This window comes from Galeopterus variegatus, unplaced genomic scaffold (genome assembly GCF_000696425.1).
Source record: "Galeopterus variegatus unplaced genomic scaffold, G_variegatus-3.0.2 Scaffold1448, whole genome shotgun sequence".
In the NCBI taxonomy this organism is placed as follows: domain Eukaryota; kingdom Metazoa; phylum Chordata; class Mammalia; order Dermoptera; family Cynocephalidae; genus Galeopterus; species Galeopterus variegatus.
The window spans coordinates 193,696-207,912 of record NW_007727559.1 but is presented as its reverse complement, the minus strand read 5'-3'; the positions used below and the strand labels follow the sequence as shown (position 1 = coordinate 207,912).

At 34.7% G+C, this 14,217-nt stretch overlaps 1 protein-coding gene across 1 annotated transcript; it reads right to left on the bottom strand.

Moving 5' to 3' along the window:
• Positions 1–954: 954 nt before the first annotated feature.
• LOC103593945 (ATP-dependent RNA helicase DDX3X-like) lies at positions 955–13,992 on the bottom strand. Its single transcript, XM_008577071.1, has 17 exons — positions 13,933–13,992; positions 12,529–12,589; positions 11,029–11,076; positions 8,391–8,520; positions 7,507–7,665; positions 7,329–7,428; positions 6,858–6,993; positions 5,711–5,796; positions 5,375–5,473; positions 5,120–5,280; positions 4,560–4,704; positions 4,299–4,443; positions 3,757–3,938; positions 3,569–3,686; positions 2,944–3,097; positions 2,504–2,640; positions 955–2,281 (listed from the first exon to the last, which is right to left on the bottom strand). The coding sequence occupies exons 1-17, from the start codon at positions 13,975–13,977 to the stop codon at positions 2,202–2,204; spliced, it is 1,986 nt and encodes a 661-aa protein (XP_008575293.1). The 5' UTR covers positions 13,978–13,992; the 3' UTR covers positions 955–2,201.
• Positions 13,993–14,217: the final 225 nt, after the last annotated feature.

Genomic DNA, 14,217 nt, shown 5'->3' with positions numbered 1-14,217 from the left:
TGTAAAAGTCACTATTAACGGCAATACTGAAAGATAACCACATGTTTGAGGAATGCAGATATACCACATAGTCACTGAAAACCAAACCAAACACAACACAAAACTAAACAAAACTCAGAGGACATTTGAGAACATGGACATTCATCAGTGTTTAGAAGTGTTTTGATAATATCTTAAGAGTAGTGTATCAAAACCTTGGCATGTTTTAATTTCAGATTGCTAATTTTGTCTTAAATTTTGTCAAAAAATTCTATCTATATTGCCAATGCCAGGTCTGCTTAATTTGACTTAAGTTTAATAGGACTTAACATTAAAAGCTCACACTACTCCAAAACATATTATTTCACATATGGTTACATTCAACATTCAGTGCCAGTGTTTTTGTACTGTGTTTTGGTCAAGTTTCTTTAAGCTTTCAAAGAATCATTTTAGGTTTACAAAAATAAATATCTGTCAAAATGTTCAATAAATATTACATGAACTAGCAGCAAAAAGTATCTAAAATCTGTTGTGTGCAAACAGTTTTCTTCTCTCTCTACTATCATTCCATGGTCCCACATAAAATTTTAGATTCTAGTTCTTGACAAGCTGCGTTCAACCATCTCCAAGAGACAAAATAAGACTGGAAGCTTAAGGACATGCACACAATACAATATATATAAAATTCTCTGAATGTGCAATAAAATAAGTGCTTTGTAAAAAGTTATGGGCAAAAGGTAGAAGAGTCTAAACCTATACTAATTGAAATAGCACCATATAAATGACTTCAAATACTGTCAAGTGCACCTACTTTAATAAAGTTTTAAAACAAGGCACAATACACCTGAAAACCTATTGCACTTTAAAAATAAGTTTTTGCCTACTTGTGCCACTATAAAGACATGTTTTTAAAGATCATGGCATTCTGGCCACAAAATCAGCACAGAATTCCAAGTGGGAGAGGCATTTTTAGTGGCAGACAATCATCTTTGGCCAAATTCAGCATAAAGAGATTATAAATACAATAGAAACATATGCAAATAGAATACAATAAAACTGCATTATAAAGAACTGACACCTTGTGGAGTTTAGTACATATTTCCAACTTGTGTGATCTCAAGGATTTCAGTTTGTTATTCTCAAATTTAAAGTCTACAATGTAAGCCATTTTAACATTTCAATGCAGCTTTAACAAAGTAATGTGAATCTGCTTTAAAATAAAGCCTGCTGCATAATCCTCCCTGTTCACATTCTCTTGACCAAAAAACATCAACATTAGCATGCGTTGAGACCAAAATCCAACCACGCTTGTCTGAGAACTCTCATTGCCATGGTCAGCCATTCAACATTTCAATTTTATTTATGGCAGGCATTTAAAAATATAATTAAATGAAATCTCCCAAACACTCTAAATTACCAGGCCTTTAAACTTTTCCCACAATAATATGCCTAACATGTGCCTAGCTTATAATTAATAAATTGCCTAAACTTTAAATGAGGAATTGCTGTATTCACTTGAATTAACTTTGAAAAGTGCCTTCAAAAATGTTATGGGTGTGTTCCCACCTCATGACAGGAATGACTTATTTAAAGAATATAAGGTTCTAAGTGCTATCCAGGATAGAGTGAGCAAGTCAGAACTTTAACTTAGTATAGTTTGCCGCATTAGAAACTAATTATGCTTTCAGATGGATCCCCCCTCCAGTCTGTAAGTATCAAAATGTCCTAACGCAGGCTACTGAATGTTTTTTTTATCATATTTATGAATAAATTGATGTTCCCTGTTAAGTTGTATCATACCTGTGTGCCAAGGTTTGATTTTACCTCAAGTTCAGTAAATTTATTTTGCCAAAACAAGTGGTGTTTTGAGCTTTACTGAGCCAACAGGACATCAAAATAATAAGTTGTCTAAAGCTAAAGCTACAGTACATTAACAAACAAATGATCCTTAGTCACAAAATTATAAATGCAGTTTGGGGTGGGACTAAACAGGAGGGGAGTTAATCCAAACTACAGCAATTAAATCTTCAAACCATTACTGAATGGGGCTGCTGATTGTTCCTTTCATTTCTTCTTGTGACTCTGAGTTCCCTTGAGTTTTCAGGAGAATCACAGATGGTAATGTATTGCAAGTTCGTGAAGCTACACGATACAATCTGGCTAAGTAACATTTGGTTTCCATAATAGCTTGTTTGAAGGAGAGACTCTTACGTAAAGCAGATTCAGTTGCCCCACCAGTCAGCCCCCTGGGAGTTATAATTTCCTCCATATCCATCACTCCTGTAGAAGCCTCCATAGCCACCTATCAAAAAATGTTTAAAAAATGTTAAAAATGTAAAAAAGAGATTATTGCCTCATCCCCCTTTATCTCAAATACTTTCATGTAAACTTAAAAGAACACACAGAAATAAACTACTGTTGGATTTTGTGTTCTTTGGAAATTAGATTTCCCCAATAAAACATGCTTTGAAAAATATGACTAAGGAAAAAAAAAAAAAGGCTCCAAAGGAAATATTTACATTACCTCCACCAAATCCTCTGCTGTTGCTGTGACCACCTCCACCACTGCGGCTGCTGCTTGCACCACTACCACTAAATCCAGAGCTGCTGGAACCACCACTTTGTCGATAGTCTCTGGCACCAAATCCTCCACTGAACCTACTATTGTAAAGAAAACATGGTATGGTGGTTTTATAAGTATGAAATTCAATTAAAAGATCAATTCCTCCTTAAACTTCTTGATTCTCAATTTAAACTTTTAACTCAATTCTCATGTGGTCAGGTTCTTCTAATAGTGTATATCAGCAGTGAAGGGCTAGCAATTCCATGTCATCTTTCCTAATAATTACCCTTGTCCAAATTACTTAAGTAACTGAAGTTAACTGTGTAACACTTTAAGTTAACCCTGAATGTTAACTCTTGGCCCCAACAATTAACAACAGTGAGGCACAAAACAATTCGTACCTCTTAGAACGTCCACGACTGCTACCTTTGTAGTGATGTTCATGAGCCATATTTTCAAACCAGGATGGCACTTCCTGTTTAGCTTCAACAAGAAGATCCAATAAATCCTTTGTGATATTTATATTCCTTTCATTAAAGAATGAGGTGGCAAGGCCTAAATAGTTAAAAAAAAAAGTACATAAAAAGGCTAGGTTTCCACAAGATAGAGCCCAGTGTTCCTAAATGTCTATAATTAATTAAATTAACATATACATTCAGGTATTAAACACACTATTCCAGCCTGACAATTTGACACATAAAATAAACATAACATGCACCATACAAGATAAAATGCCTAAGACCACATAGCCAAAATAGCTCTACTTTGACTGTTAAATTGAACCATACAGCCTCAATGAAAATTTTACTAGTTCTTCAAAATTAAGGTCAAATATAATTTTCAAAAACTACAAATAAAACTATTAAAATTAAGATGATATTAGATATGACATCATAATTTGCACAACCTAAAAAACTTCTGGTTGGCTGATTTATCTTATGTTAGCTTTTCCTTGAAAGTAAGGGTTCTACATTCTGTGCCAAATACTTCCTTTTATGCATTACAATAAAAAAGAGAACATCCCACCTAGGTTTCCTACACGTCCTGTACGGCCAATGCGATGTACATATTCTTCTATATCATTTGGCAAATCAAAGTTGATAACATGTTTCACATTTGAAATGTCCAGTCCTCTTGCTGCCACCTGAAAAATAACTTCTATTAAGAAAAAGAAATACTCAAACAGGATTAACTCAAAAATAAAATATACACACAGCTGTTGCCACTAGAATTGGGCTTTTCCCTGAGCGGAACTGGTGAAGGGCTTCCTCTCGATCTCTCTGTGATCGGTCTCCATGAATACTGGTACAAGCATATCCTTCATGGTATAAGAATTCCTCCAGAGAATCTGCACCCTTTTTGGTCTCCACAAACACTAAAGTCAGAGAACCCTTCCCTAAAAAAACAGAAGACTTTGTTTACCAATAGTGATTTAGTATCACTGCCTTTTCTAAATTTTAGCTGGCTTACTCCTCTCCTTTTATTTTGTAAACATGCAAAGAGAGGCAATTAAAGTAATCTTTGTTTTAACCATGTTTAGAAATGGTGTGAGCAAAAGCTGGGGTTAAGTGGTCAGGGAACAGAAGAAATTTAAAAGAGAAAAGCTCTAGGAGACACTGCTTTGAAAGCTATTCTCAGTGTTCTCCTTGCTTGCAAGGAGAGTACTTGCAAGTAATAAAGCTGCTTGAAAAACGATGAGAATTCTATAGAGATTCTACTTACAATTAACTGACACTATTATTATTCATAATTTTACCTGTTGCATTTAGAAGGTCAAGCAGAAATGAACGCTTATCAGACTCTTCCACCCAAATTATCTTCTGTGTGATGTTCTCAGAGGTAGAGCCAACTCTACCTACAGCCAAGAATATATAATCATCTAAGAAGTCACGAGCAAGCATCTGAAAAAGTAAAAAATAAGTTAAAAACCCCTAATTTACCTATTTTAATACACACTTATCAGAACCTATTTACCTATAAACACATATATTCTAAATAAAAATAGTTACAGCAGTACCTGTATTTCCTTAGGAAAAGTAGCACTAAACATCATAGTGTGACGAACACCCTTTGGTGGCATAGTATCTTGTTCAACTATACGATGTATCTGAGGTTCAAATCCCATATCCAGCATCCTGTCAGCTTCATCCAATACTAAGTATCTGTTACAAAAAACACTCAGTTGATACTGAATAGATCACTGGATCTATGTTGTGAAACTGACCACTGAGTACAGAAATGTCTTTCTACAATTAATTAGGCTAACGTCCACATTTAGGGATTCCAGCCTGACAATCTAACACATATAAAACAAACAGAAGAGTATACACATCACTAGACAAAATGCCCAAAATCACATACCCAAAATTCAACCACACAGCCTCAATAAAAATTTTACTTGTTTTTCAAAATTAAGGTTAACTGTAGTTTTCAAGAACTACAAGCAAAATTATTAAAATTAAGAAAATATTAGTAAAAAAAACTGTTATATTAAATAATAAATATAACTACAACACAAAAAAATTGGCACACTATATACACATATTACAAAATAAATTAATTAATAAATAAACATACTTGCAGAAGTCTAATCCAATCTTTCCTCTTTCCATCATATCAACAAGACGTCCTGGAGTGGCTACTAACAAGTGGCACCCACGTTCTAAGTCCCGAATCTGCTGACCAATATCAGCACCACCATAAACTACACAAGGACGAACTCTAGACCGGTAAGAAAACTGTAAGCAAAAAATTAGGTAGTCACAAAAACATTATTACAATGAAAAACATTATTACATGAAAAACTCAGTAATCACTAAAACATGTATTTACTTTTCTGGCTTCCTCATAGATCTGTACAGCCAATTCTCTTGTTGGGGCTAAAACCAAGGAGATTGGGTATTGTTTGCGGCGCCCGTACCTTCCATTTTCCTAAGAAATAAGTATAATTTTCAATTCTGTGACCTAAAACTTTTAAATTCTTTATAGTTCATCACAGCAAGATTCCTTTGTAATTTAAGGATTACATTTAAACCTGGATTTCATCAGATAAAGAGATTGGAAAAAAGTTAAAAAAAAAATAAAAATGAAGTATAACTGCCATGGTTAAAAAAGTCAATAGGTATTTACAAAACTTCTTTAAAACAAAATTCTTACACAAATCTTTACCTTCACAGCCTTCAAAGCTTCACCGGGACCATCTGCATATATTTGACTCAGGATAGGCAAAAGAAATGCTGCAGTTTTTCCAGATCCTATTAAAAAAACACTTATTAATTTTACATATTAATAACAGTGTTCCAAATATCCCTTTATTAGAAGAAATTGTTCTTGTTCTGCCCAATTTTCTGGGAAATAAAGTGAATTTGTAAAGCTTAAGCTAAGAATGTAAAGTAACTTCTTGATCCATTTTTATTTTTTAGTTTTTTATTTTTTTCTTCACCCCTTCCCTTGATCCATTTTTAAATAATGAAATGAAAAACAATGTATTTCATTTTAAGCAATGAAATACAAAACGATACTTCTTTACTTTTTAATTTGTACCAAAGCACAACCATTTTGCCTCAAATGTGGTATAAACTTCCATTTTAACATTTTTTTTTGTAGGCATGTATACTACTGGAATGTAAAACAAAACAAGGGTCAGTAAATTTCTGTAAAGAGCCTAAAACCGTAAGGCCTTTGTGGGCCAATCTCTGCCAATCTGTGGCTATGTTTGATACAAACAAATGTGTGTGGCTGTGTTTGAAAAAAAAAGTGTTTTTTTTTTTTTTTTTAAATTAAATAGTGCTTGATTTGGCCTTAGGGCTACAGGTTTGTAAATTCCCATAGTGTAAAAGATGCAATTCTATTTCTTAAAGAAGATATTAAAAATGATATGGAAAGAAAATTTTGCCTTCTCTTTTTACCTAGGCCAAATCCTGATACAGGACTACCCTACTGCCAAAACTCTAGAGAGGGAGGTATCTTTTTATTTTCCCTACCCATATTTTTATAGGTTACAGGATTTTCCAATTTTATATTTCTTATCCCAATTGTATTAACTTTTCCTCCACTGCATTCACAATTTTTCTCTGTTGCAGCAATATCATACTGACAATTTGCTATACATTCCCCAAGACACCCTGATGAAAATATTAATTTCATCCTAAGAATCGAAACAAGTAAGACAAAAAGACACAATGCCCAGTTAATCTTGACCTATCTCAAAAAATCATGTTAAATACAGGACTCAAGTCTCCCTACAGAAATATTACTTTTAGAGTAATTCCAGTTAAAGGTATTCTTAACTTTTTTATCTAGTGAGTGAGCTTACCTGTTTGGGCACAAGCCATTAAGTCTCTTTTTTCTTTGATAATAGGAATGGCATATTTTTGCACTGGAGTAGGACGAGTATAACGAGTAAGCTCAATGTTTCCCATGATAATTTCTCCCATCTCAACATCACTGAACTGTCATAAAATTTAAGCACATCAATCAAATATAAAAACAGAAATACTGTATCTGCTGCAATTTCTGTTTTATACCAATATAACAGTGGAAGTAGCAGTCTGTGATTTAACTTACAGTTGCTTTGATTTTAGGTAACCGTATCATGGTATTTTTTAAGAACATGGACTCCTGGATCTAATATACACTGAAAAAGTTTTTGGATTCTTCATATATGTTTGACACGTTTTCTATTCAGGATTGTTCATAATGGTGACAATCAATCTGTCTTTTCCCATAACCTAATGGGTTTTTATTAGGAACTAATAAAGAACTGTTAAAAAAAAAAAAAACTTACACTTTCAATATGTGGAGGACAGTTATTGCCAGTTGCCTCTACTGGTATATCATCATATTTCTCAAAGTTAATTCCAGTGTTTCCTCCAGAAAAGAGCTCCCTGAAATTGAATAATAATTACATATATTATACTAGGTAATAAGTTTCATAAGAATTAGCATACACGTCAAAAACTTACCGCTCCAAGTGTTCACTTGGTGGAAGTGGTTTTGACCAATCATCTTCATCTGATTTGTCACACCAACGACTATGACCACTCCGCTCAAATCTGCCAAAGCCAGTTCTGTCACCACGACTGCTGAAACCATCATAATCACTCCGTCCACGACCATCATATCTAAACAGAAAAAGCAATCAGAATATGTCACGTAGCCAATGTCAGATTATCATCTCTCAAGAACTGTACTTGGGTGTTAGTTGAATTGTACAACACAACTACCCTTTAAGGACATCAAGAATTCAATAGTGACTTACCTCTTTTGTGAAATAACGCCTTCTAATTAACCAATGTTTATGTGTAATTTATATCTTCATTTTAAAAATTCTTATGAAATTATACTTTAAACAGATCTCACATACTAAGAATTAATACTTATAACTAGTGTGTAATTTACATCTTCATTTTAAGTAATCATCTAAAATATATTTTGTGGTAGAAAAGCAAGAATACAAGACTTAAAATTCTGTAGAGTTCTAGTCCTATTTAGAGAAAAAAACAGAATAAAGGACTAAATTCAGATATTAAGTTCTTAAAATCTATTTCACCACACTGTGCAGTCAAAAGTGCTTAAAAACAATCACAGAAAAACCATAAGTATCTCAACTAAGTAAAAACAAATTTCATTATATCAATAGCACATACTTATTTCATCTAATTTAACAAATTAATTTTATGAAAGACCTCTTATAACTAACAAAATGGAGTAAACCCATTTAAAACCCATTAACAGTCTGTTAAAGAAGAAAACATGCTTAAGAATCACAAAAAGTATAAAGAATGAGAACTTATCAAGTTAATCTTGCTAAATTGCTATCATATATACACATAAGCTAAGAATTTACCTTCCCCTTGACCAACTTCCACGATCACTGAAGTAACCAGGCTTTCCTCTTGAATCACGTGACCCAAAACTGCGGTAGGCATCCTTATCTTTACTACAACTCCGCCCTGAACTGTCTTTATCATAGAATCCTTCAACAAAAAGCAAAAATTAGAAGTTGACAATACCTTTACAAAATTCCCATTTTCCTAACCATGAAGCTCTTAATGGACAAGGCTTCCCTTTATCTTATCCTGTGGGACCGCAAAGGTCTATGAGTCCCATAAACAATTTTTACAATCTTTAATCCTCTCTTCAACCTAAAATTATTATCCTAAGTAATGTAATGTCATTGTTAAGAACAATGTTCTGTATTAATACTACCCCTAACAGTTTTCACATAACACAAATATAGTACTATACTATACTTCACTGTTCTATCACCACACTAATAATTTGGTTTCCATTCATTTTATAAGTGTAAACAATATATGCTAAAAACATGAGCCTACTCTAATAAAATTATTTTAATAAGACTGTGAGTCTTAAGGCATGACTGATCTCAAAAAGGATCTTTAGTGTTTCTACCGAACTTTTAAGCTCAAAGGCAGCTCTAGTTAAGAGTTTCAGCTAAGTCCCATTCCTAAATAAAAATCTGACAAACATGTATACAAAAGTTGTTAAATTCAATTATATAACATATAGGATGCACAATACAAATTTTACCAAATCCAAGTTAATAACATTATACCTCATCAACAGTCAGTTACCTAGAGAAAAGCTTAAACTAAACAAGAGATCTACATAACCAATCAGAAGAAGCACATCAAATGTTTCAGGACAGAGAGCTTCAAGTTCACAAAGCATAAAGCTCCACACTGCAAGCAATTTATGATCAAACTACTTATATGGGTAACTGCTTGTAGCAAGCATCATGGTGAACAAAGACTCATACAATGGAAGAACCTGGAGAAGAGCAACATCAATATAAATAGAAGTAGTCAGCCGAGCATCATCAATAAATAAAAAATATTCTGGCTTCATTCAGTAAAATCTAAAAGAAATAGACCAAATACATGGAAGTAGTCAATACAAAACAGGAATTTCAATTTTGATTACTCTGCTCCACCAGACTTTTAAAATACCCTGGGAAGTGCCTAAAGTGTATTCAAAACTACCCCCGGATTTTTAAAATTACTCTTTGATATTGATAACTTTGGGCATGGGACTGCATAACTTTTAGAGCAAACTAAATTTTCCCACTAGAACTCAAAATAAGAAATTCATAACTTATTACTTAAGTCAACGTAACATCCTTACTACTTAAAAACAAAGGTTTCTCAATTCATTCCCAAAATTTTAAAGTTAATTTCACATTGAAGTTACCAAAGCGTTCTGTTTTAATTTACTAACTGAAATATACTATTAGTATTTAATATACTAACTGAAATAACTGTCATTACATGTTGTAGTCATGTACATACTATTGACAAATTTTAATATTGTACCATCTCTATTAAGCTTGGTGAAGATCAGGTTTAACTTGGAGAAAAAAGGTAACTCTCACCTCTGCCTAAATTTCCCCACAGGTCTCTAGGGCCTATCTACAGACTAATGAGTGTGACAAGAGTAAACTTGCTCCAAAATTGGTTAATGGTTACGTTGAGCACCGAACTAAATGCAGACTTTGTATCAAATTATTGAAATTGAAAGTTAATCAAGTTATTTTCCTCTGGTTTATAGTTCCACTGTCCATTTAGTTGACCAATGACCTTTCTTAACTGGAAAAGGAATTAAGAGTTTTAAGGTCCCCTCCATCTCTAAAAAATCCTAAAATACTACCATCCTTTTAGAGGCACATAATAATCCTTGGGTGCAACTCAGGCCAAATACTTTCTAAATAACAATAAAAATACACACAATGAAAAAAAATCTGCAGTTACTTTGAAAAAAGAATACTATCATTAGTTAAGTGATCTTCTAACAGACATATATACACTTACATCTTTAATGCTGGAAACCTAGACTACATATGGAAACACAATACCCACCACAAGCTGCACTGTGTTTTCCACCTTCTCAGTAATCCATTTCTGCTCCCCCTCCAAACCCTTTTATCACCACCTCATTTCCTTTTGGCTTAGCTACTCTTCCTGATCTTTCCTTTTCCACAAATCTCAGATCACCACAGCCCCTTTTGGCATATGTACCTCACTCAATTGTCGTTCCCAACAACATTTTTCTAATCTATCAACTATCTGCACAAATCCCATCTTTACTGAGGCAACTCTGCAAGACAGCACACTGGCAGGACTTCATTATCATGCAGTTTGTCTTGCCTCATGCCCAGAAACACACCACTTTCAACTTGAGATGATGCTGTCAGTGTTCACAAATACATAAGCAACAGTGTATTGAAACTATACAAAATCTAAGCCCTTTGGGCACAAAGGTTGCCAAAGGAAACAAGAACTACCCATTACTTAACACTATATAAACTTTTCCAAAGTTAGAAAGTGCTAGTTTTGAAGAGTCCTGAAAATAACACAAGAGAAAAAAATATGTTTATACATGTCCCAAAGTTACTTCATTTTCCCTTGGCTTTGCCTAACTTCTAAAAAAGCAGAAGTTACATCTACAAAGTTAGCTTAATGACATACCTTTAGACGATTCTCTGTTCCTTAAGTGAGGGGGTATATAGAGCCCTTCTAAAATAGAAAACACAATATTAAAAGCCTATGAAATCCCTCCAAGATACAGCTTTTACCAAAATACCTGCTATTAAATAGATCCTGGAAAACAAACCTTTTAAAACCTGTACTCTACAAGTTAGTTTGCAAATGAGGAAAAAATTTCTACTTTATAATGAATTACTGCTTTATAAACACAATTTTTTTGTTTAAAGAAAAAAAGACTAGCTAGTTTGGCGTACAAATTTCAGTACTTGGATCTTAAGATCATAAATCTTCAGACCAAATTTATTTCATTAGCTACTAGTGTTAATTAAACAAAAATATTTTTAAAAGCTCTACTTTCAGGAAATTGCTATGAATTAACACTAATAAATTAACACTAATCATTAAATATAACCATTGTGCTATAACAGAATAGCCTATCAAAAAAAAAAAAAAAACAGTATTAGTACTAAATTAATTACCCAGTAAGACTTTTTGTTTCTATATAAGTAAGAGAAATAAAAATACATGAACAGCTGGAAGGGAAAATAATTGTTAGAAGGAAAGGAATTGGGTGTTATAATGTTGAGCTTCCTGAAGTCAATCAACAGCTTAGCCCTAGATTAAGAAGCAAAAGCATTTCATCTGTGAAGTAAAAGTCAACTTTATCACCTGATATTCAAATTTTAATTAAAGCTCTTACTTTCGGATTTAACTAAACATATGAAATGTCTCTAGTATAATTAAAGAGACTAGTACATTACAGTATATGAAGAGAATATTATATTTGAAGAGGCTTTTCAGAGTGTAGTAATTGCTTTCTTTGGTTAACAAGTATAATAAAACCCAGGTCCAAGCTGAGGTCTGCTGCCAAATAACCGTCAACCTCCCCTCCTATTCAAACAGTAACCTCAAAAAAGCTTCCAAAAACAAACAGAAACACCACACCCCATGCCCACCCCATTTTCAAAGAAGGCTTTGGTATCTAACTTCTTTTCAAAACAATTTAATATGACCAATCCATGAGCCAAGAATCAGGAGAACTTGGTTTTATCATTAAGTCTCAGGTTCTTGTTCATGGGAAATGAGTAGCAGTAGCTATAGCACATAAATGTGCAGATTCCTTGTATTAGCTTTTACAAAATTCCGATCAATTCACTAGAAGGATGGACATATCCCTCCTCCTTCATACTGGAACAGGATTGACCAGATATAATGTTTTCTAAAAATGATGTGTATTACATTAACTTTCTTCTAAATATTTAAATGTTTTAACTCAAAGAGAACCAGTCTCTCTGTTTTCGAGATATGCCAAAATACTTATTTTTTATTGGTAAAACTGAAGAGAAAAAAATTAAAAACTAGTAACTCAAATGAAATATTAACGTTAAGCTCTGATAAAGATTCTCTCTCTCTCTACACACGCACGCACACACACACACATACATACATACATCCATACATACATACAAAGACTTTACTTACTGTTTGCTGTACTTCCTCCTCCACTCTGATTATCAGAGGAGTTCAGGTCTAGGGCAGCAAACTAGAAGAGAGATATCAATAGCTCACATGCTGACACAATACTAAGGTAAAAATCAAGGCAGCATCACTGAAGACAAGACCTAAATTCCAGTCCTATATCATTTGCTAGTTGCCCTATCTGCCTCAAAATGTTTTAAGAATGTTTTGAAGTCTAGAAAGCATGACAAATGCAGAAGGTAGCCAGTAATACGTCAGCAACAGAGTTCAAATTGATTCATCCAAAGCAAATGTTCTCTGTAACAATTTCCCATAATAAAGCTCCGCAATCACCAAACTAAAACATTAACAACATTTCCTATAACATAACCTTCCGATTTGGCTACGATCATATTAAAGGAATGTTGTCAATGTCACTGGTTTTTCTACTTGGCTTTAAGTTAAAACTAAAAAAAAACAAAACAAAACAAAACAAAAAACCCCACAAAAAACTACACTGGGACAATTTGAAGATTACTTAATTCTTTTATGTGTTAAAGACTGCAACTTGTTAATTCAAACAAATTCCTAACCACCAGAAAAAAAATTTTTTTTTCTGCTCCCCCTCCAAACCCTTTTATCACCCACCACGAAGTGAGCGCGGTGTGGCTCTATCTACTGCATCGTTATAATGCTTGACACTCTAGTGTTAGTTTTTATTTCTCTCCCGCTTTTAATATGAAACAAGCTCACAGGGAAGCAATTCTCCCTTCCCCTCCCTTCTATCGTTTTCCGGTTCTTCTCCCTCACAAAACTTTCCCTCACTACGGAAACAGGGCCTCGTCATGTCAGTACCCGAACTACGAGACAAGAGATGACCATTTCGTTTTCAGTCAGTGACCTCCCAGAAACTCAAACTCCGATCCTCGGCACCACCTAGATACACACAAAGAAGGCCGCCACCATGTTCCCAAGCCGCACTTTCTCCCCGCCACTCACATTCCGTGGCCTTAGTTCACTTTCCGCTTACACACAAACGACGCCTGCGGGCCTGAATCAGGGCCTGCCAGCGACAGCGTAACCCGTCGAGACAAAAAAAAAAAAAAAAAGGTTCTCTTTAGCGCGACCCTCCACCCATCACTCATCAGCCGTGCTCGCACCTGCGCGTCTCCAACGGATACCGCACGGCCCGATCAAACAGTCACGGCTAACGTTACTGCTTCCCCCCCCCGTACAGGTCTTCCTCTCGCCCGATTCCCACAGTTAAATCCACTTTGTTTTCCTATTTCCCCACACCCTCACCATCGCAAAACACAGGAATAAAGGAGAGGTAAAACCAAAGTGGCCAGTTCGAACTGAGCCACAAAAACAGGTTGGGGCATGAAAAGGGTACACGCAGACAGCCTCGGTAGGCTCATTTCGGCTTACCTGCTGGTCCAGCCCGGGCTTATTTTTCCCCTCCACATGACTCATCTCTGAAGAGAACCGAGAACTCGAGTTCTCCGGAGGCACGCCTTGCTAACCCGGACACAGAGCTTCTCCACAGAGGTATACAGCTCGGCAACCGCCGTAATATGCCCACTCCGGATATACGTCAGCACGTAAGACGTGCGTCCTCCTCCTTTGACCCTTCACTCTACCAACCGCTCTACCGCTACTGTTTCTTCCGCTTGGCTAACGTACGTTTTCGTCATAACCTCGCGAGATCTTCTA